The 24,694-nt window shown below is 40.7% G+C and overlaps 1 protein-coding gene across 1 annotated transcript in view; it reads right to left on the bottom strand.

Annotated features, from left to right (window-relative positions):
- Gli3 (GLI family zinc finger 3) overlaps positions 1-24,694 on the bottom strand; it is a 190,464-nt gene that overhangs the window by 58,365 nt on the left and 107,405 nt on the right. Inside the window, exons 8-10 of the mRNA XM_059263012.1 lie at positions 16,035-16,248; positions 15,182-15,295; positions 13,468-13,608 (exon numbers count right to left, since the gene is read on the bottom strand). Of these exons, the coding sequence (XP_059118995.1) occupies positions 13,468-13,608; positions 15,182-15,295; positions 16,035-16,248 (469 nt within the window). The remainder of the gene's footprint in view (positions 1-13,467; positions 13,609-15,181; positions 15,296-16,034; positions 16,249-24,694) is intronic.

Below are 24,694 nucleotides of genomic sequence, written 5' to 3' on the forward strand. Positions count from 1 at the left end.
TACTTAAAAAAAAAACCCTCAGTGCATAAGATTGATTTCTAAAAACATTTCAAAGTTCCTATATGTAATGTCTAGAGCAGGACAGATTATATCAAAATATAATGAGAAAAGTGGAGTGGGGGTAGCTGGGAGTCAATAGGGGTAGCAAAGGCCTCAGAGTGCCCACCTTCTTTCCTAGGCACTCATACAAAAGCGTAGCCTCATTTGTTTAACTAATTAGTAGTTTATTCATAATAAAACATACTTGAAGAGGAATGGGTAGTCTCAAACCAACGGAGAGAAGAAGCTATTGGGAGTGTGATAAAACATGCCAACCTGGTCCTCCTCCTCGGAACATAGGCACATACTTGGCTTCCAAGGGACTTCTTCAGAATAGAAGAACTTCATCCAGGTTTGAGAGTTCAGAGAGTTCAGCAGCCCTTTGTGCTCAGCATTACTTGAAAGTATCCTAAATCCATGGGTGTCCAACTTACACACCTCAGACTCTAGTACTTGAATACTGTCCCCATACTGCCCTCCAGGACAGCTTTGTTACCTACCAGCACTCTGTTTAATTTTCCTCCAAACAAGACTAAAATTGTCTCCTTAAAGATCCTATATATTGGGCCTATGCTCCACATGCTAGAAGCCATGCAGATCAAGTTCATTGAGACCAGTCTAGCTCAAATACAGGGAGAGTTAGAATGCCCACTATCAACCCCGCCCCCCACATTTCTTTCCTGTTTTAAAATCAATCCATCTAATAGGCATATTTGGCTTTCTCTAACCCACCCAATAATCGTAAGGCAGCATCCCTTCAGAATGTGAGCTGCTACGCTGAGCATGTTTTTCTAGAAACTGTCTGAATGTGACTCTAGTGGTATACCTCTAGTCCCACAACTGAGAAGAATCACACTATCTAGTTTAGGTGGAATATCTCATTGCCTAGTAACACTGAATGCAGAGTTCATTCAAGGTCCTTTCTTGTAATACTTTTTAACCCCAGAGCTATTTCAGGGTTTTGATATTTCAAGGTCTTTAAGGACCCCAATTCAGTTGTTATCTGGATATGAAAATTCCTCATAAATGGTAATAATTATATTCTACCACTTCATCCTGGAAATAAACACACTAAACTGTTCAGAAAAATAGGGCTGAGGGTCAAAACAGTCTTCTAAAAACAGTCTTCTCAGCTAATGCTAAGCCTAAACCTTACCATCCTCCCAACTACACCTTCTTGCTGCCTTTTACACTGACACCCTCCTCTGCTTGGGCCCCAGTTGCTTATATAGTGATTCTGCAATGTATCATACCTACTGTGTTTTCCTCACCTGCCAGTTTAACGATGTTGTTAAAGGAAACATGAACCAGTTCTAGTGCCAATTTTTTCTTGGAAAACTCAGGGGGATGGTCCTACTGATGAATATTTTATCTTACAGTAGGATATTAAATTCATCCTAGAGACTACCTTTAATGCCTCTAAGCTGCAACACTGTAGTAGATATTGCATAATGCTCTGTGGTCTGGATCTGCTACCTATCTGAACCCCTGGAGAAGCCTCACCTTAGCTTCTCTCCAAGGGAGGCACATAAAGCAAAACTAGGATGTAACAGCAGAGTGGGAAGTGGAGTTTGAGGCCGGGAGTAGGATTTCAAGTTCCAAAAGTTCTGCCTTCCCCACATGTTACTTCAGGTTTAATTTGATGCAATAGCACACATCCTCATAAATGACAAGGACAGACACATACTTTCTAGCTCACGATTTAGTCAGAGTTAACATATATTGTCCTACACAGGGAGTTTGCCAAAAGGCTCTCGGGTATGTGATGAAGGGTCCTATTTATTTTCAATGGGATCCAATCTGTAATAAATGTGCAGAGAAAATAGCAAACCCGAGGCAGCCTGAAGTGAAATGGGGAAGAAGAAAATGCACACATTTGGTAGCAAAGGAAGTCTAAAGGGCAAACTTCATTTCTGCACTGAGCAGCCACTGAAGATAATACAAGAAAAGCAGTCTGTATTCAGTAGCCAATCTAGTACTTTCTGCAGATGGTCTCACAATGGTTACAACTAAAATTTCTACCTCTATTTTCTCACCAAGAACTGTAGGAATCTCAGTTTTGAGAAGATTAGAATCTCCTTGGAAAAATACAGTGTGCTCTTTAGTGCCACTGACAAACGGGCTTTAGGCTCGAATACCCAGTCTTCCACTAATCAGGGCATCCTGTGACCCAGCTACCTTCTCCCCACACTCAAGTTTGACCACTGCTGGCCTACAAGAGAGGTTGGGCTTCACAACAGAAGGCTGAAGAACAGAGGGCTGGCATGCCTTCATCCCTAACAGGAAACACACATACACTGAGGGTGATCTACTGGGCTTTCCATGATAAAACAGGAACAATTCAGCAAAGTTAAAACCCCAATGGAAGTGAAGAACCTTGACTACTCTCCTCTTAGTGAGTTCTCAGGCTACATTTAATGGCACCTTGTTTATCTTTCTTCTAGGCCGGACAGCAGACTACCATTTTGTTGCTTTCTGAAAAACATCTGTAATGTTCCATACTAGACTGTCCATATTGGTAACTTAATAAATAATTAGTATATTAAAATAAATATTAATAAAAGATGATTTGTGCATGAATGAAGAATTATTAGTATTAAACCACTCACTATCATTAGGGGACTTTCTAGACTTCACTGCTCTTGTGAGAAGGACCCAAAACTTAGGGTTCACTGAGGGGCACACACAAACTAGCTTCTGCAAATTTACAGTCATTTCTACTGACCAGAGAGCATGAACTCTTCCACTCCCAGCTCCTCACCCAAATCACCACTTAGAAACAAAATTCTGTCACTGTCCTTGTCTATTTCATTTGACGCTGCCTACTACATCTTACACTTTGGATACTGTCTTTGCATTTGTTCAGCACAGCTCATCCCTGTTTTAGGGAAAGTGGCCCTGGTGGACGTGTTGAGATTTATGCTGAATGATGCCTGGAAACTCACAGATGGCAGCATCGATACAAGTTCCATACAGCTTACCTGGCCCACTGCCCAGGAAGTGTGTGGTCCCAGGGAGGTAGACTGGAGATTACATCTAAGAGGCTAATGACCTTGGGAGTAACACCACCCAAGAAGGCAGAGCCAATACAGGGTGCTTAGAAACTGCCATTGATTTGGCAGTTCTCTGAGGTAACTCCCACTGTGAGGGCTATTGCCAGAAAAACTGAAAATAGACGTTGAAGCAACAAGCTTGCTTCAATATATCCATAGCTACACAATAGTCCAAAAAAAGGGAAACAACACAAATGTTTATCTCAAGTAAATGCATTAGGCAATGTGTTTAGAGTCAAACAAAGGAATATTCACTAGTCATATGGAAGAATAACGCAGAGATGCAGGCCATGGCAAGAATAAGCCTTGGAAACTTTATTCTACATAAAAAACAAAACAAAACAAAACACACCAGACACAGGCCATATATTGCATAAATCCATTTAAATGAAATACCCAGAATAAACATCCACTGAAATAGAAAGTAGATTTTTAGTTTTCAGGGGTTGAGGAGAATGGGGTAAGAGGTGTCTGGTAGACATACACATCCTTGCAGTGTAGTGAGAATGTTCTGGAAGTAAGCAGTGGTAATGGGTGCATAACACTTGAATATAAGGAATGCCACTAAACTGAGCACTCTAAAATGGGCAAGGTGGCAGGCTCTACGTACTGTTTACTCTGCATCGTCTTAACTGAACTTTTTAATTGAATGTGAGGGTCACAAAATATTGGCAACAGTGAAAGATTTAGTAATAGAAAATCACCAAAACTTAATTCAAACTAAAACACACAATGACTCCAAAGTGTTTCTGGCAGTGGTCACCAATGTCTCATTATGCAACTTCACTGCAGCCTTGGTTCTGAAAAGACAACACTTAACTTGGCACAGCACATGGCCACACCACACCACACAATGAGCACATCACCTGAAGCCCCTCAGCTCAGATGTGAGAGTACTTATGCTATGAATTAGTGTTTTTATGGTACACACAAAATTTTCTTATAGAAATAGAATGGTTTATTTATAAAAGATAAAAAGTTTGGAATATTTTCCTACTATCTTTTTTTTTTAGCAAGTTGCTGTATCTTTGTAATATTGTGTTAGAATGTTTGATTAAAATATTCCCGTTTGAATTGCATAAAAATATTATTAAATAAATTTGGCTAGGGATTAGGACAAAATTTCCAACAACGTCTGAGTTGGCCCTGAACAAAACTTCTGCCTTTCTGTACTATATGGTAATGCAAAGTGGATTCTCATGATTGATTATTATAAATTCAAAATATCAAAGGTTTAAGACACTCTACATCCTTCAAGTTTCAAATATTCAGCCAAGATGAAATTATTACAGAAAAAATAAATATCTATTTCATCAGTATGCAAATTTACTTCCTTCTTTAATAAATGGTAAAATTATACGTGTACCAAGGAATTGTTTTAATATAAATTTCTTTATGATTTATTATCAGTAAATATTGATTTGTATACTTATTTCACATACCTGTATACCTGGGGTCATGAAAAATTTCTTGACAAGAAGGGGTTGAGAGGAAAGTTTAAGCAGCCCCACGCTAGCATAGAGAACACAGCAGCCAGATCTCTGCTAAGGCTGGTCCTTGCCTGCCTCCCCCACCCACCTCTTCCAGCAGTCACACTGCTTGTGCCTCAAGCAGAAAGGATAAACCTAATGAGCCCAAATGTCAGCACAATATAAATTACGGCAAGGGGGGAAAAGCAACAACTTGATGCATGGCTGAGGATCTGAAAGAGGAATGTCCACCATTGTTTGTGATTATGGATCACATCACAATCTAATAGCAATTTTTATTTAATCAATAATTTCCATGCTGGACAGACAGCCCTGTTACAGAGAATCGACAAACAGGTACTGATAGCGACAAGCCTCGTTATTAATCTTTCCTCTGCTGGCTTATCAGCCAAACTACTGTAAAAGGCACCACCAAGATGGATATTAGAAACCACCTTTTTCCCACCCCCACCTTCCTTTCTTTCTTCCTCTCTTAGGCCATTCTGTGTAATGTAGACTCCACATTTATTTGCGTAACCTGGGGCTTGAGTGGCATAAAAAGGCAGTTCACATAAGCAATTTCACAATCTGTAGGACCTAGCCCATTGCTTAGGGTTAGCCATTATAGGCTAATAAATCATACTTTCTCTTTGAGTTGTCAATCGCCAACAAAACCTTTGTACAAGCACCGGCATCTGTAATTCCGTAAAGGCTTTTCATCTTGAAATAAGATGCTCTGTGCTGATAACAAGAATAATCCCCTCCTGATCAAGAAAAATAAAATCAAATCTGCATTTTACCAATTAAAGCTGCTGCCAGAAGCCAAATGGTTCAGCACTGAGACTCCACTGAAGTTTATCTCTGCTAAACACAAGGAGGAGAACCATTAGGCTGTGTTTCCTTTGTGGCTGGACTGCTTTATCTTGCTGTGGAAGTTGTACTGAGCAAGGTGTGAGAACATTCAACACCTCTGGGAAGAGCCACCAGGAAGACCTGTTTCTCATGAGCCAGGAACACTTCCCTGTCCCTTAAGTAGTGCTCTCTAGAAAAGAGGATCATCACATTGTGTCAACCAAAAACTAAGATGGGGTAGCCAGAGATGGTGAGTGTCCTTAAGAGACATCAACAGAAGCCTGTGTGGTAACATAAGACATTCTCAGAACTCAAGGTTATATAAGCTCAGACTAGGAAATAAGGCATACCAAGAAGAGAAACAATGAAAAATGAAATATATCCATAAACCCCTATTGGCACAAAAATGTGACTATCCCTACAGTAGGCCGCTAGCTGCTCAAGTTCTATCAACAATCATTCACTTTTCCAACTCTTAATAAACCAACTTAAAAATCCAAGAATCTCGAGACCCTGAGGTAATTAGCAGGAGTCAAAGATAAGAACTCAGTCCAACTGCAAAACCAACTTTGACATGATTCTTTTCCAAGAGTCAAGCAGCGAATAACCATATTCGCTGCTTACAACTGTGAAATACCTCAAAACTGTCTCCCAAGTTTTTATAAAGAATTTAAAATAATCTGCATTGTGGGCCTCACTTCTGACTCTGTCCTATGACAACCCTGCCCTCTTCAATGCTGGGGGACACACAGAGCTACCAGGGCTCTGCAGAGCTAAGCTCAACTGAAGACTCCCTAAAAATCTCTGAGATGAAAGAGACTCTCCTCATTACTCCATCCAGAACAGAAGACAAGCTCCCCGCAGTCCCATCCCCTTGTTTCTTGGTCCCCCCTCTACTCTTCATGAAGACTGATGCTTGCTACTCTGTCCAAAACGTATAAGATGAACCACTCTGATCTTATTTCAAAACTGAGGAAATGTCAAAGAGCCCAGACTATTAGTGCATTAGGTTTATTTATAGATAAAATTCTACTACACTGTTAATTCCCTCCTGGTCTCTTAACACAGAATACTAAACACCTTACTGTATCTATCAATCTTTCCCTGTTTGAGTCTACTTGTTTGTTCAAGACAATGTTTACACCCAATCCTCATTAAGACATGACATTTCTTCCTCAGCACCTTTACCTTGTCTTACATTCATCCTGATTGTATATCAGTAATACTTTAAAACAACCTGCCCCAAGGCTCCTTACCCGAAAATATAGACACCAAGATGAGTGTGTCAGGTCTGGCTCTCTAGCATGCCCTCAGTCCCAGCATTACAGGTCTGATACTCATGTAGCTTTTCCTACTAGGGACTATGTCTACAGTTTGCATAGTGGACACCAGGTAGTGGATCAGCAGCCTACGCAGAAAGCATGTGCTACCAAATCAATGGACTACTTACTATTGCTGTTCAATGAAACAAAAGTCAAAAGTTTCCTTTGTCTTGTCATTCACTTTACTTGAGTTTATTAACTCAGTTTCCCATAGATTCAGTTTTCCTTGTCGAAATAAAACCTACTACCCACGGTACTTGAATTATCCTAACCTCCCAAACAAACTTAAAAACCAACAAAATAGGTTAAATACAATCACCACTTCACAGATGAGAAATGGAAACTGAAGCTGTAGGTAATGGGATAAACCTGTTTGGGGCAGCTTTAGGAACAATATCTCTACCACACTATCTGGGGTTCTCAGAACTTATCTCTGGTGACTGGGCAAGGAGGGTGGAATTGGCTGGCTTATGCTTAAGGCCTTGGCCTATACATAGTCTTTTGAGGATAAGGCTCTTATACATTTTCCTGCTGACATTAATTGTTGTAGAAAAAATAATTCATCCATGGCAGCATTTGGCTAACCTCAGAAAAACATAAATGTCCCTGAATCTTCAAAGTCTTTACATTAGGAACAGCTTCCTGCCCCTGGAACTGGTTTATGTCAAAGCAGGCACATGATCTCCAACCCCACTTACTATGATTTCAGAGGCTGGAGTCTGAGCCACTTCCTTGGGTCTGCATAAAAAATGCCGGCATTCTCCCCCCCCCTCCCCCCTACAGAGAAGAGAGGCTTGGCTGGCAGTGGATCTTGCTGAGAACTACTGAGTGGCCAACCTCAGCAAGGGTAATTTCCAAGAAGCTCTGCCATTATCTACATAGGAACCCTTACTTGCCCACACACAGATTTGAATTTTCAAAACAGGTCAGGCCATCCTTACTTTTAAAACAGAGCATTACAAAGTAGGAGGGACTTTTTTTTTAATCACCACTGGAAGTGGAACAGTTTGGGGGACAAATAGAGGCCATTTTGCCTTCCAGGGTACAGCTGATTATATGTGTAGACAATTCTGGTTATCTCAGTGAGGGATGAGGTGCTACAGGCATTCAATGGGAAGAATGCTTTTCAACATCTTATAGCATGTAAGGCAGTGTCTACAACAGAGAATGATCTACTCCAGAGCTGAAGATGAGGCACTCTGGTTTAGTGGTACCCTACAGAGAGTCTTCAAAAGCATTCCAGGACACGGAACATACAAAGAGCCTCTAAAGGTCAGCATCACACAAGCAAGAGGGAAGGGGGGCCCAGAGGCCTCTCAGGAGGAGGCTTGGGGGTCTGGGCACCAACTTCTAGATATTGATTTCATGCTGATATCCCTATAGGGATACCATCTAAGAGCAATCTAAAGCAGGCTGCAGGGGTCTAAGTACCTCTAAATAGCCTTATATTTTTCTCTTTTGTAAGAAGAATCACCAACATTATATTGAGGATGATTTTTACAAGAAGGGAAGCTAAAAGTTTTATGTTCCCTTATCTACTTCGGCCAATGAGTTGACCATTCCTTAAGAGTCTAAGTGCTCATTTTCAACTGTTCCTATGCCAGTGCGGGGACTGGGTAGTAAATATATGTCACTCTCTAGCCCACACAGCATTTGACTGGCTCCAGTCAAACCTACTTTCCAATCTAGCAACAACCAACATAAAATAAGTCTTAGAACTGACACAGAATCCCCAAAGACCAACAGTATCAGCACACCATTTTCCTCCCCAACCCTATCTTCAAAAAACAAACACAAGTTGGAATTGCCTCATTTAGACCTGATGTCTGTTTCTCACTAGGCCCACTGTATGTGATCTTTGCTTGGCCTTGGATATCAGGGCAGTATTTATTTTCACGACTCTTTCACAGTTTGATAAGTGAGAAAATAATGTCTGAAAGGGTCAAATGGTGCCTGGGAGGGCATCCCGAGAGTCAGGGCAGGGATGAGGCTGCCACTCAGAATCTAGCTGGGCCTGAGGGGTGCTTTAGCAGTGAGCCACAAAGCCCTTGCCCCTTGACCTTTTAGACCAATCTCTTGGATATATTTTCATGGAAATGCTTTCTGCAGGTGAAATTTAGTCAGCAACTTCACAAAGAATATGACCCTTAAGGCAAAATCATTACATAGTGACTTTGAAGTTTGTAGTTTTTTAGTCTGTATTTCACGTGCCATGTTTCCAAATAATTAGAGCAAGGAAATTAACTAGCAACTCCATGTAGAGGGAAATTAGATCAAAATCTTTACTAGATCAAAATCTTTACTTGTTCATTTTAGAGTTTTTTGTATACATGAAACTAATCTCTGACTCATGTCTGAGACTATTTTCACATCTTAAACCCAATTTTCTCTTAGGTAAGGATGTACAATGCAACTCTAGAACAGTGATAAAAATTAGGCAGAAAGCATAAAATGCAAATTTAGGATTACGGTATTAATATGAAAACAATATATACACATCAAACCTTTCCTGTGTTTTTACAGATACAATTCTTCCCAAGTTAGATGACCTTTTTTACATCTAATCCTCTGATATTAAAATGAAAGCCCTTTATTTTTATGCTGCAAATGTACAGAATGTTTCTAACTGGCAGCAAAAGTGATTATTATAAGGGAACTTCACCATGCTTTTGAAAATCAAAATTTGCAGCATATGAAAGCATTTATAATCCAGGTAGGTGGTTAATCACTCAACAAAAAGAAAAAAATTGACACCATGCTTAAAAGATCCAAACGGAGAATTACATTTATTTAAATGCCACCCAGTTGAAATTGGATGTCATCATAAATACATCTCACAATCTCTGATGTTCAGTCTTAAGACACCATCACCATTTGTAGTTGCCAAGGAACCTTTCTCCTAGGTTACACTGTTTAGGATTACATTGAAGAATAAAACTGCTAAGAAATACTTTTACTCTCTGCAGACTGTTGGGAGAGATCTTGTATCAATTACTAAACAGGACTAGAGAGTTGAGTTGTTCAAACTGAGGGCAATGAGTGGCGTCACATAACAGGTGGACAAGAGGTACAGTGATTACATCGTTTTTCTTCATTCAGATCTCAACAAGGGTGTTTTCAAGCATAGGTGGCCATGTGGCAACACCACCGTGAAATATACAATTTGCACATTTATTCCCTTTTTTTCTTTAGAAATAGCCTCACAGTGCGTTGGTGGAGACTGTCATTTGCCACTGAAATGGGCAGGTTTCAGAAACCATGAGATGACCTTGAACTTTCTGCCATGAGAATTTCAAATGTCTCCACCACCAAAGTAAAAAAACAACTTACTTCTAGAACAAAATTCAAAGAAAGAAGCAGAGCTCAGTAAAGTCTGGAAGCCAGGCTGAGCCTCTTCCCCCAACACAAGCTACGTCAAGTAAGCAAGGAACAGCAAAGGCAAGTGCAACACTGAGGACTGACGCGGCCCAACTTCAGAAACACATGTACACTTAAAATGTGGCTTCTTTGTAATGTAATGCACAACAGCAGAGTCTGGCTAATTCAAAACTGAAGAGAAATGTGGGCTTAACTTACCCTGAAACATTAGAATATGTGCCTTTTACAAGTCATGGCTTCGATCTTGACAAATCAATGAGAAATTCAATAAGTCAAAGTACTTGTAATTAACTTTTTACTACATATTCTTCTTGTGCTTTTGTTGCTTTCTATTTTAATTGACCCCAAGAAAGGGACATAGTATTACAAAAACCTGATGAACAAAAATACAAGTCTATTTTCCTAGATTCTGGTAATAAAAGTAAATTTATCGCAAATTTAATACTAGCTGGAAAGCAACGAGGCCCAACTCTAATCATTTTCCTGAGAAGTGAAATTAATTACACATGGCTGTGATAACAGATCCCACAGCAGCACAGCTAGAATAACATCCATTTGGGAGAGGAAGGGGGCTTGAAATAAAAGGGCAGAAGAGGAGAAGGCAATATTCTGTTCAGACAGTAATAGACAAGGCAATCTGGTCCCTAGAACATGGAGTGCACTGCACGGGAAGTGACACTACCGGCTGGCCAAGTCAGCCAGTTCCTAATTCTCTTCTTCAACTTTGTGATTTGCTAATGTGAAACACATGTCTCTCTTTTGCACCAAGTTCAAATAGCTCTGGAATTCCAACCTTGCAGCTCAGCGACTGAAGCAGAACAAGGGGAGAAGTTGTCAGGATTTAAGGGCTTTCAGCAAAGCCCTTCAATTGCAGCCAGCACCCTATTCCACGGCAGGATATCAATTATAGATAGTGACTTGCTTTAGCAGGCAGTCGGGACTGTCAGACACTAGATAGACAACCATGAAGAATCATGAATCTTTCTATTAACTGTAAGAGGGGGGAAAGAATGGGTCATGGCTATAAATAAGGCAGAGCAACAGAATGGTTTAACACCTTGCTGCTTGGTTGTATGTGGCACGAAAATCCAACTAATCAGAAAATGTCTGCTCTCCAAGGAAACTGGCAAGATCCAAAATGGTTAATGCCCCCCTCTGTCCCTAAAAAACAGGCTTTGCAACTGGTGTATATTCCATCTGTCACCAAAGTAATTAGGTAGACTTGAGCTACCTGTTACTTTAATCAATAAAATATAAAGCCCCTATTCTGCACTGGGCCACCACTAATGCTTCCAGTAGCACCCAGAGCAGGAACGTATACATGTGTAAGGGCAATGAAAAGGCAATGGAATGAGGAATTTCGGCACTTTAGATGGGATATAAGTGACCTGAACAGGAGGTTTTGTGTTGTAAGTTGTAACTTTAAATTCACGTGACTCAGTTTGTTTACTCTTGTAATTTAGCTTTGACTAAAATTATTATCATAAAGGTAACACACTGGAATCTGACTAAATCCTGACACCAATCTCGTCTATCTGATTTAGAATTTTAAAGCTCGTGTGTGTGTGTGTGTGTGTGTGTGTGTGTGTGTGTGTGTGTGTGTGCGTGCGCGCGCACGCACATGCAGTCATGGCACATGAAAATAGGTTCTATGTAGCCATAAATACTATGGCCATTCAAGCTGCAGCTTCAGCAGCCTTCTCTTAAAACTATTCCAACCCATGAGGCCATCAGGGGAATCTTGGCATCAAGATTACATAAAATAACTACAATAGTCATTGCTTTTACAACATAAAAAGGGAAACACCCAGGCCCAAGCCAGCCTTACATGAGTGAGGCAGTGAAAAGGTTAAAACGCTGCCATACCCCCTCATCCACCCTGGGAATGCTCGCGGCATAGGCTACTCTTTGAGAATAATTCCTCATGAAAAAAAAAAAATCCTAACTTCTCCCCTCTTAGTGTAACGAGGCCTTTGTGCTTTCCACTAAAGAAGTCAGCACGAAAGAGTCATTAAGACAGACTTAGTTTAAAATTAATACTTGAATAAAATTAAAGAGGAAAAAAATGACATGGAAAAATCTGAAAATATACCTTAATTAAAAACATTCGACTTACTTTTTTGGCTGTACTTGAGAAATCTCTAATTCTACTTATAGAATAACAAATACAAAGTGATATAATTTAAAAAGAAAAGGGGAGAGGAGGTCCTGACGGTGACATGTGAAATCTAACATTCTGTATATCATGTTTCTCATAATCTGCAGTGCTGAACTTAACTCTACTAGGTAACTGTGCAGGAAACATGACACAGAACGATCTAAGCTGCAAAAACAACAACTGAAAAGCTCATACAACATAGAAAGCACAGAGATTCTATAATTTTAATGTTTAGTCAAAACAGACAAAGGCTACAATAAGCACAGGTCATCTACAAGGCAAAGACACTGTTAAGCAATAGATGAGCATTAGTGTCTCTTTCATTCATGTGCTCAAGAGAAAGAAGCGAGCACTCCAGGGATGCATGGTCAGACTTTGTATCACAGCATGAGCACAAGAAACTGTCCTATTTGCTAAAACCATCCTTAGTGCCTTAACGGGATATAGAGAAATCATCTGAGCCTTCATATTCCAGACACTCAGGTGTTTTTGGTCCCATTTCTCAAGAAGGCTCTACTGGCCTTTGAGACGATGCCAAGCATGAAGCCTTGGCAAAGGAGCTGGGAGTATACCAGGTTATCTGAAACAACACTAGAAAGTGAGTCAAAGACATCTGGCCTTGCTTTGGCAAGAAAAGGAAAGGTACCCCAATGTGACTACTGTGGAGTTTTCAACATTAGACACAATTCTTTTCCATGCAATTTTAACCACAATGTTGCCTTTGGATCAAAAATAAAGCACCAATTGCTACATGCAATAATAGGAGGCTCTTTAAACTTTGAAGTCTGCAAAAGGAAAAAAAAAAGGAACCATCTGTTTCTGTAATTTTTTATATTGTTACTGGGTCTTGGAAGGGGAATCAAACTTAGTTAAAAGGTTAATAATAATTCATGTCCAGCTTACTATTACTCAATAACCATCAAAGCCTCTAACTCAAAATAGTGTTTTCTGGCTTACAGGATCAGAGTCATTACACTCTCTATTGAAGACTTTATTGAATTTTACACTAAGCTTTAGCTGACTGAACAGGTCAAGCACCATGGCTCAGAGTTTTCTTTATTCTCAGAAAAATCATAAAGCCCTCTCCAGTTTTCAGTGCTGCCAGCTACGAAACTTGACTCCGTGCAGGGTCAGAGAAGCCGACCTCATGCAAAGGTCACCGAGTTGGGGAGCCGCGTCCAACACCAGTCACTTACATGCACAAGCTGATCCTGGGTGTCGAACTCTCTGGTGCAGCCTTCCCAGTGGCAGTTTGTCTCGTAGATGACTTCAGGCTCCTGCTTGCTTTCATCTTTGTCCCCTTCCTCCTTGACTAGGGTTGTTCCTTCAGGCTGTTCCTGTTGTGGGGGAAGGCAAGAAGCAGAGCGGGAAAATGAGGGATGGTAGGAAGGGAGACCCAAGAAAGCAGACACTGGATTTAGGTCTGTTTCCCTGTCAACTCAACTTTTCAGGAAAATAAAAGGAAGCCAGGACTGCTAGCTGGGTCTTGTGAAAGAAAGAAGTCTAGCATTCCTATGTATCCTGAATATACCTTCTGAGATTGTTTTAACTTATGGTGTAAGACAGTAGCCCAATTATAACAAAGACAAAAAGCTGAAAACCAGGCCCTGCTCCTGGAATATAAACCAAACTGGTATTTTAAGAAACAAAACAAAAAACAATAAAAAATAAATTTTGAGGCAAAAAACAAACAACAGAACCCATAAAAGTAGCAAGTATTTACCCTCCCCCAAACCAGACCAATTCTGTTTGCTTTCATTCCCTTCAATGTGTTTGTGTATTGTTATATCTTATAATGCAGAGAGATGGCTTTCGAATACTTTTAGTATTTTCCCTAACATGAGACACACTTTGTGGACTTTTCTTTCGGGGATCATGCCTTCTGGGTTTAGCCTCTGGTCTTCAGGGAGATGCCAGTCTGCCTCACGGTTGAGGCCAGGGAAAGATATTGCCTGATGCCCTGGACACAGACTTTTCTAGTCCTCTATGAAAGCTTCACAGTAAATGCAATTCAAAGAATCTCCAGAATTCTAGGTGATATCTAGATGTGTAGATTTGAGTCCTGATCTAGAGCTATATGATAAACTGTTTATGTACACATCACGGTGTAACCAGCAAGGCTGTTTGTTGTCTAGAAAATCATAAGAAGGATGGTTTCAGAATGCCCTATCACAACCTTATTCCACCCTCTAAGTTCTCACTGAGGAAGTCTGGGCCTCACTTCAGTAAGGCTTGGGTTGAAGCAGACTGATGATGGCAAGGTTCAGATTCTATGGACCTGTAGACTCTCATTTAGTTCTGATTTGGGGAAAACAGCACTGATAAGCTCATCATGTCTGGCTAAAGAGCATATGACATGGCAGTTTGGATATAGCCCATATATTCTTCAGTGGAACCAGACCAACGTGATCAGCAATAACAGTCCAGAATCTATCTGGCTGTGCTTCAGTCTCTCTTGGTTCTCTGAGCCCCGTGAGAAGCAGCAAAATAAAATAAGTGGAGAACTTGATCAACGAAGGAGACATCATAAGCTCTGCCTCAGCTTAAGCATGCAGTCAGAAGCTCAGTAATTTAGGCCCAAGGTCAGAGATGAGAAGCCTAGTCATTCCTATGGTCAGTAACGGATGAAGTCTGACCAGAGACTCTATGAACTGAGATGAGCTCAACTTCTAAGCTGTCTCACCTATCAAGAACATGTACCTCACACAACTTCCTTCCTTGTCGGTATTTATTTTTGAACTAGAGAAATTAATTCCATCAATCCCTAACTACCTCATTTTCAAACACATGGCCAATGTCAAGAATACAGTAGGTAAGAAAATGTTGAGTATGAGTCTGGGGGCGGGGGGGAACTGACCCAAAGTCACTATGAGAGTAGTAATAGCTGGTTTTTAAGCCTAGGCGTCTTACCTGCTGTCCCCGTGACCCTGGGCTGGGGAGGTCTTCATCGGGTTTGATCTTGGACCGCTTATTATGCATAGGATCGCCGGTGCTGCTCACTGCAGACTCACTGGTGGGCTTGTTCTGCAGGCCATATTTGCAGGGGCAAGAGAAAAATAAGGTTTGATTAATAATTACAGCCTAAGTGAAAATGTTACTAAAAACAAACAAGCTTATTTGATAATAGGGCAATGATTCTGATAATGCCCATCACCCACAGGAGAGTCCAGATGATGGGACCAAAGCTAGATAATGCCTTTGTGGAACATTCTTCACTTTTGACTCACGAGTATCAACAGCTTGTGGCTTTTAAAAGCTCAAAGAACAGAGCAAGAGAGCCCTAGACTTTAACAAGCTAGAGTTATTTCCAAAAAGTTGGGGTGGGAGATCAATACAAATTATTAGTAAAGTTCTTCAATTATAGCTTCTAGATTCTTCTTTCAATCACACCAGCCTGGCAAAAGAATAGAGAGACTGGAGGTTTATGTTTACTCTAGAGTATCATGCAGTGCTCAGTAGTAGCCTCGTTATAGTGGAGGGAATGGACAGTGGCTGAGAGCTCACACACATGGACTACCAACAGAAGATGTAGTTTATAGACTGTTGGAGTAGGGCCTTATCAGGAAGCCTACTTTTAAATCATAAGCAAATAACTCTAATGTAAGATGTCCTGGTTCCCATTCATCAAAACGGAATACTCCCTTGGAGAAAAAAGACAAGATATCCAAGTGAAGCCTGGACAATGATGAACTCTACGGAACTAACAGCCAGTGTGATGATAAGGCTTCTGTTGACCAAAATGAAACAAAGCTGTGTCTCTCACCTGTGAGGACTCAGAAGGGCCAGAGCTGACCTGGACAGGGTTCAGAACCGTCGGGATTCCAGGGATAGGTCTCTGTGTTGGAAACGTTGGAGCAGGGTGGATGAGTGGAGGGCTGTGTCCAAATGCTGAGCCTAAGCTTTGCTGTCGGCTTAGGATCTGCTGATGCATATGGAGAGACACAGGGGCAGAGGGGTAGGTGAAGCTCAGGGCAGGGCTGTGCAGGAAGATAAGAAGGAAAAGTATCACTTACGCTGACATCACAAACTATCACAAACTAAGAATATTTATAGCTTTAACTGAAGCCACCCAAATCACGCCAGGTCTGTCTCTTGCGATGAGAGGTTAGAAACAATTACTGCCGAGTGTCTTGAACACGTCCAAGAAAAAGCAGAACTCTAGGAGCAGACATGTATGCGCATCTTCCCCACATCACAGCCCTGATGGAAGGTTCTAGAAAGTGGAAATAAGGGGCATTGGCTCAATAATAACTATTTATTGCAATAACAAACTTTATATAAAAAAGAGAATGGGTGACTATATGCTTTATAGTACTTTTATGTGCTCTGGGTTCCGCTTGTTCCTGTGCATGGAGCAATTCCTTTAATCTTAGCTCACACCGATCGCTTTCATATGTCTCCAGATCTTATTACAAGAGGAAAGAAAATCAATTGGTTAAATGTGTTTTGAACACCATGCTTGTCATATCACTCATTTGTTTGTAAAGATGGAAAGCTTGGTTCATCCAGAATGCCACCTAAAGAATTTCCATCAGTGCCGTCTGGTTACAGAAGCTGATGGATTAACCTCTCCCCACTGAAATCAGTGATCAATGGGCTTTGATGGGGGAATATTCCAATGGGAGAGCACAGCTCCCTCCACAAGCAAAATGGCATTAAGTGTCTATTACAGCCCATTATGAATGCTAATGTTTGTCACCACTTTATTTTGCCACCTATATCCCAGGCCACAATCAGTGCTACTTATACCTCAGGACACACCAGCCAATGGCCAGTGGCCAGAGTTTCTTTGTGTGAGCACAGTTTAGGAATCAAATCCTCTAAAAGCAACAGCGGACTCTGGAGGACTTTTCCAAGGGCTTAAAGATGCATGGAGAACTAATAACTTCCTACATAGAACCCTCCTGTATAAAAAAAAAAATCTGATAATAAATTTATGCACATGCACACATGCGTGAAAGCACACACTCAAACAACTGTAATGTTAGCCAGAAAGAACCAGAGTTTCTCATAATATTAGCGGTAGAACTCATGCAAATTTCCAATCTGGTGGGTTAATTACTATTGCTGCTAAGCACATTAACTGAGAATAAAATAATTACAATAACAAAATTCAAACCATTTCAACAACTTTAAGTAATAATCAGAGATATACTCCCTTCATTAACGTGACTTTACATTTTTGTCTATTTGACTATAACCCATAAAAGGGCGGCTTCAATGGGAATTCATTACTATTATTCCTACAGAGAGTTTTCCTTTACAATAGCCTGCCCATTTAAGACTGAATACCATTAAGAATACCCTTGGAGAAATCCACCAGGCTTTGAGGGACTCTCCTTTCATTTCACATTGTATTTCCTTAATAAAGGAAAGCAGAAACATGGTAAAAACAGTGATTGGTCACAGTAAGTTAGAAGAATCAGTAGTAATATTCTGTTTCTGCAGTGGTAGAGTTCCTGCCTGTATTTCTGTAAGCAACCATGAATGATTACAGCAAGACTCACCTAAGGTAGCTGTGTGGATGATTGATAGGGCATTAATCAAAAGATGCATATCTACCTCAGAATTTGTTCACAAGCTTTCTTCTAATAGCTGATTTCATGTTCACTGAGCTCTATGCCAGTTTGTCCAATTTATTTTTCGGTGTACAAGCCATTCATCAAAACCCACAATGATTTAACACCTCCCCCTCCTTTGGGTGAATGGGTATTACTAAGGGTAACTACCTTATTCTACTCATTAAAAAAACAAAACCCAAAGACCCCCACTTCAGATATAATTAAAACGTCAACAGTCCCTGCATTAAACTTTATACACATTTTTAGTTTCTCAGAGGCCTGAACTATCCAGCAGGCCTAAGGAAGGAAACTCAGGAACAGGTCACTGACACTTCAAACTGTGGATAACATCAGATTCTGGGCTTAAAAATGGAGTACCTGATTAGGAGTTAAGATGACTAAAGAATAATACCTCACAAAGCAGAAAAGGACCTTGCTTTTTATATACATGCAATTCAATAGAATTTACTGTATGCAGAATGCTGAATAAGATAGGTATATTTTAAAAAGTATCAGTGCAGATGAATCAAGGCTAGCATTTCTATAGAAGTTCCTTAGCACCACAGTCCTCCTTGTCCATGGGTACCTAAGAGTTTGAGATTTTCAGCACACCTTTATAGCTCTCACTGGAGCTTACTTTTCACTAGTGAAACCAGGTAGCTGAAATAAATATGCTCTAAAATTTACTTGAACTACTAGGCAGCAGGGTTGACAGACAGACCAATGATTTCTCAGCCTTTGTGGTTTATTATAAACCAGGAACAGATGATCTCTTCTCTGGGTCCCAAGATCTGGGTACTGCAAACCACCAAGATGCCTTTGATAATTCAGGAATGGCCAGGCCCGCCCGGGTGCCATTAACAGCATACCTAGGGAGGGCTGCAGGAGGGCTGCTCAGCTCCAGATCACAAACCAGTTCAGAATCTAATGAAAAAAGCACAACTTTCTAGGCTCTGTCACAGTATCTGTATTTGCAGATTTCACAGTCAGTGTTGCTCAGAACACTGTCTATGGAGTTCTCAGGTTGAGTTCTTAAGGAAAAAGCAGAAAATGGGCCAAGAAAGACTGGGCATGGCAGCTACATCCAGAAGAGGCCACACATACTATCTACCAAATGATGCCTCTATGTGTACTCTCATGGTGAGAAAAGTGTGCAGAGAGCCTTCTGAGTTCTTGAGGGGGAGACTGGGAGCCCACGCCTATGATCAAGTCTAAGAGGCAGGGCCATAGAAAGCGGAGTGCTGCCCTATGAAGTTTTGGCCTCTGGGTACAGAGGTGGCCACCCTGTATGCTGGCACTTGCTGTGTTCCCTACCCTGACCCCTTTGCCTCTAAAGTTAAGCATAAGCTCTGGGCTCCTGCCCCTTCCACTGCTTTTAGAGGCTGCTAAAATTCTTGGCTCGTCACCATCCTACTCTAGTCTCTCTTCTGACTGACTCTAACTCTTCTCTCACAGGACCCTGGTTATTAATTTCATGACACGGATAATTCAAAATGAAATCAAGATCTGCAGCTTGACCACATCTACATATAAGGTAACTTGTTCACAGGTTTCAGGGAATTAGGATGTAAGTATCTTTGTGGGCCATTATTCTGCCTAGCACCCTCAGGATACTGTCACTTTAAAAAAAAAAAAAAAACCATATTAAGAAAAAGTCTTCCTCTGAAAACTCCAAGCAGACACCATACGCACCAGGCATTTCAAAGTCACTGTATTCAAATCACATTGAAAACCCCACTGAAAGAGCTTACAAGAAGATCCTATAATGTGTCTTTCAATTTTTCAGGAATTTCATGTATGGTGGGAGGTAAGAAGGGTGATGCTAGATTCCATAATAATTGTGCTATCAATAAAGCAACATGGTTTGGACTGATGCAGTCCTTTACAGTGGAAGAGTTGATCATTTTTACATTAAAAATGAAAACAAGGAAGAGGCTACATTACCCAGGCACCAGACACGCAAAGGTAAAAGCTGGAGTCCATTACAGTCACACAAAGTATTACATTGAAACTTATTTGTGTGTTAACTTTTAAAAAGCAGTATTTTCCCTAAAGTAACTGTTTTTCCTTATAGTAACCACAGAATTTCCCATAGCCGGAGGTGTTAATTTTTTTTTCTTTCTTGTGTCAAACCACAACAAACCTGGGGGTTATGGGTAGTTAGGCAGCTAAGTCCTCCCCAGCTTTGATCTACACTGATGCAGCAGAGAGCCTCTTAGGCTTCTGAGTTCATCTCTGAAATCTCTCAATGATCTGGAGTGGGCCGAACAGAGCTGCTCAGGCAAGTGGCTAATGAGAGAACTAAGTTACATAACAGCTCTGCAGCGGATGGTAAAAGTCAGAGCAAGCCTGACAGGCACAGCTCTGAAGTCCAGTGGGTTGTGTAAACAACAGGTGACTCCTCTGGATTCCAAGGAAATGCTTTGCTTTAAATGTAAGCTGTACTCTTCCTAGTGACTCCCAATAGACATATATTTTCTAAATTGCCATGGCAATTAACTTTCAGATTTGAAGTGGGTCTGTTTATTTTGAGACAGGGTTTCACTATGTAGGTCCTGCCTGGCCTGAGTTCTTTATGTAGATCAGGCTGGACTCGATCTCACAGAGATCCACCTCAGAGTGCTAGGATTAAAAGATGTGCTCCACCACACTCAGCTCAGGTTAAAACATTGTGAAAAGAAACTCATTTGATCATATTACAGAGTACTCCTATAAATTAGGATGGGGGGATAAGCCCCCCATCCTAAAGGCAGAAAAACCTAGGGCCTGCTGTGTTTGCTTTCAGGCTTCTGCCTCTCCTAAATCTTTTGCTCACGAACTCATCTTGTATGTTAAGTGAGGTAGCACTGAGATAACACGAGGCAAAACTGCAGTCTAATCACACCCAACTTCCTGGTCATGCTGTGGGTTCTGTGCTAACAAGGTCATTCACTTCTTGTCATAGCTCTGAAATTTACTATACAACAGCTGCTATTCAAAGAACAATTCTTCCCAGTTTTGCAGAGAATGGCCTCACAGCTTCTATTCATTCTATGTGTACATATATAGGTATATGTATGCACCCATGTGTTTATACTTGAGAGCAAACAAAATAAAAACTTCTACTGCCATCCATAAAAATTCTTAAGGCATATTTATTGGAAAATCCAGCTAAGCCTCAGCAGGAAAGCACAGGGAGGTACAGACCCGCACACTCAAAATGAATGTGTCCTAACATTTATGTTCTGGTATGCATACTCTGAGTAGCCTTGGAGAATGTGCATTAGGCTTTCTGTTGTGAAGGTGCTGTGGAAAACTAAGAAGGTACTTGCAGCCAAGCAGCCATGAACAGGAACAGCAGCGGCATGCTCTGCAGTGGGAGCTGCTGATAACTTTCAATGCAGTAAATGGGCTGAGCACATACATATGGTGAGAAAGACCACGTTCATATGAGCAGCATCAGCTATTATTACTTCTCCTATGTGAGTGGTATTTCCCAATATTGTTTCAGCTAAGCTTTGGCCACTGGAAGATTTCTATAACCTGGTGGACAGGAGGAAGATGAAAGGACCCACCAGTCTGACACTGTGGTGGTTATTCTCCTTTGACAGTCCACCGACCCCTCTGAGCATGTCTCCACAGCCAGAGAGTTAAGCAACCTCTCAGAGTGTCCCAAGAGTCCCACTGTTCTCATGACATTGGTCTCAGACATTGTATAGTCTAGCTCTATCTATGTCCCCAAACTTGTGCCCCAATTGCCCATATCTAACTGTCTTCTAGTTCTCTGGTCCAGTGCCAGCTCTCCAGATGCTCCTCCCATCTCGGGGTCTATATGCTCAACTTCCTTCTTAGGCAGTCAGAGAAAGCTCCTCCTGTGGTCACTCCCATTATCTTACAGCTCTTAGCTTCCTGGCACCTGGGTCACTTTCTCTACAGTAATGACCAGCATCCAAGCAACCCTCTGCTCTTTTTTTCATCTCTGTTTGGAGGCTTTTCTTCCTGTAAGTTCCATGAAGCTGAGGATCTCACTCACTCATTCTGCAGCCTCCACATCTAGCCAGTATTTAAACTCATTCAAGTGTTTAGGGAATGAATAATTCAAAGAAAATTATCTTTAAAAAAATACTATTAACAACTTTACTAAGGAGGAAAAAAAGACACCTCATAATTTTTAGAGGATGGGATCAGAGATTCTAAAATATACTGGAATTAGCGAGCGCTTTTCCAGTGTAAGCAAGACATTTGCTCTCATTAGCAGTAGACAGGCAGAGAGCTGGGGAACCGCACTGGTTCCTACCTCCCATCAGGCAGCATTCATGGACCTGGCAAAGTCATCCTCATTCCACAGGGTTCTTACACCTGGGAGAATGATGGTGTACAAGAGAGGGCAGAGGACACAGGAGTCACCAGGCTGAGCTTGTCTGTGCAGACAATAGAAAAACCTGCAATGACTGTGAAGTTGGAGATCTTGGCACTCAAGTGGGTGATTTGTGAGGTAGAACAAGAAATAACATTTTCATTGAGATGATTTTCCTAACCATGCCAGATCTTAAACCACTAAAGAGAGGAAACCATGTTCATTTGAGCACTAAACTGATAGTGAAAAAACTAAGCCTGATATACTGGGAATGTGTTTACTAATCATTTCTCCATTCCATTTACATTTGGCAAAAGAAGGATCATTTGAAATGTCTTCTCTTCCTATGATGGCTTAATATCTGGGGGCAGAGGTATTAGCTAAACAAACCTTTAAATCTAATATGAATAATGAGCTATTTACAATGTTATGTTTAACTGTGGACTGTTTGATGCTGTGGTCTTCAGTGGAAACCTTCAAATGATAAAGTACTTACAACTTCTTTAAATGAAATACTTTATGTGTGAAATTTTTTGAGTTCATATAGCAGCTATGAGATATTAAAAAAAAAAAAAGACTTGGGATACATACCTAGTCTGACATACCCAAGTACTATGGTTTAATATGCCAACATGCTTTTGCTTTAAGTATATTTGTTATATATATAATATATATATATATATTATATATATATATATATATTTTAAAGGAGCCTGAATTACTAAGTAACTTTTAAAAATACAAAAAAATACACTAACAGGACAGACATTTGCTGTTTTAACCCTTTTATTTTGAATCATCATCTTTTTCTCTACTATATATAATGTATCAATCTGTGGGGGTGTAGAATAACATCCAAATAGATCTTAACTTCTGGAAAAACCATAATTACTCAATAAAACAGGGTGAAGGGTATTCTAATGGTTCATGGGGGGAGGACTCCTTAGTTTATTCATTCAATAACTATGAGTGGTGCTGTGTCAATGGGAGGGGACAAAGGTGATGCAGAGATGTGAGAGAGTTCTGATGCTCTTTCTACTCCAGGAAAATGGATAGCAACAGAAACCCAAGTGACTGCTTTACTATGTAACTATAGCCTTACAAACTTACAATGGCACAATTACCCTTTGCACTGACCACATTAACAGTGAAGTAGACCCCAGTGTGACAGTCAGGTGTGTTTGGGGGTAAAGACATAAGCAGGAGGCTGGAATGCTGGTGGTACTAACCAGCTTTCTCCTTCCACGTGCCTATCCTCTTATCTGGTTCAACACAGACAGCAAATGTACTTCCTGCTCAGTTTCTCTTGTACTGTTCACTCTTAAGAAAAGTATCTGGCCTCAGGGTATCCCCATGCTTCTTTCCTTTCCCTGCCATTCTCTGATCCTATTACTCATTGATTATTGATGAATTGGTTTATTTGGGTCTAGGGAAAACAATGCACCAAAGTTTCTCTGGCTAGTGGAGATGATACTGTCCATTATTAGTATAATTACTGCATTCTAACAGTACATGGCAGCTCATCACATACTGGATTACCTTCTATGGAAAGAAATGGATGTTTTATCTTAACATACCATGGATGCATATCAAAGACTAAGATACCCCGAGAGGGAGAACATGCATGAAAATACTCAAAGGCAAGAAAGAAAACGAGTATGTGATGGACTTCGGTCATGTGACTTTCACAGGATCTTTTGAGACTTCACTGGTCTTTAAAGTGAATCTCTTCTTCCACTTTTAATGAAATGATTATTTCAAGTTGGAATATCAACCATTTCTGAAGTGGGGTACCTGCTTCTCTGAGCAACTGTAAGATGTCACAAAGATGCTAAGTAAGAATAAATGACATTACTGTGGACATTTATGTGCATATTCTAAGCTGCATCCTAAGACACTGTAAAGAATAAAGCAAGCAAGTGGGGATAATTGAGAGAAGAAAGAATTGTTCACCAAGTAATTCTTGGGATAGAGGTGTAGCTCCATGGTAGAGCACCTGCCTAGCACACCCAAGGTCCTGAGTTCAATGTCCAGTACACCACCTACCCACAAAAGTGACAAAGTGATCTGTGTGAATGCCATTTGTATGAATATCACAGTATGCTACATTTCTACGTGGATGTTTTAGTCGAGTCACACAACTACAAAATACCAGCTAATTCAGATATAATTTATGGTAGCAGATGACCTAAGAACACAAGCCAGGAGAAGAACAACCAAGGCAGGGTCATTTCTTTTTTAATTTTACCCAGTGGAGAAGAACTTCTGTCCCCCTGTGGATCCATATCACCTTTAATAAAACAACCCACTATAGCCAGGCAGTGGTGGCGCATGCCTTTAATCCCAGCACTCTGGAGGCAGAGCCAGGAAGATCTCTGTGAGTTTGAGGCCAGCCTGATCTACAGAGTGAGATCAAGGACAGGCACCAAAAGTACACAGAGAAACCCTGTCTCGGAAAAAAAAAAAAAAAAAAAGAATGAAAGACAGAAAAAAACAACCCACTGGATGTCTTACCTACAGCTGTTA

The sequence above is a fragment of the Peromyscus eremicus genome, chromosome 5 (assembly GCF_949786415.1).
Source record: "Peromyscus eremicus chromosome 5, PerEre_H2_v1, whole genome shotgun sequence".
Lineage (NCBI taxonomy): Eukaryota > Metazoa > Chordata > Mammalia > Rodentia > Cricetidae > Peromyscus > Peromyscus eremicus.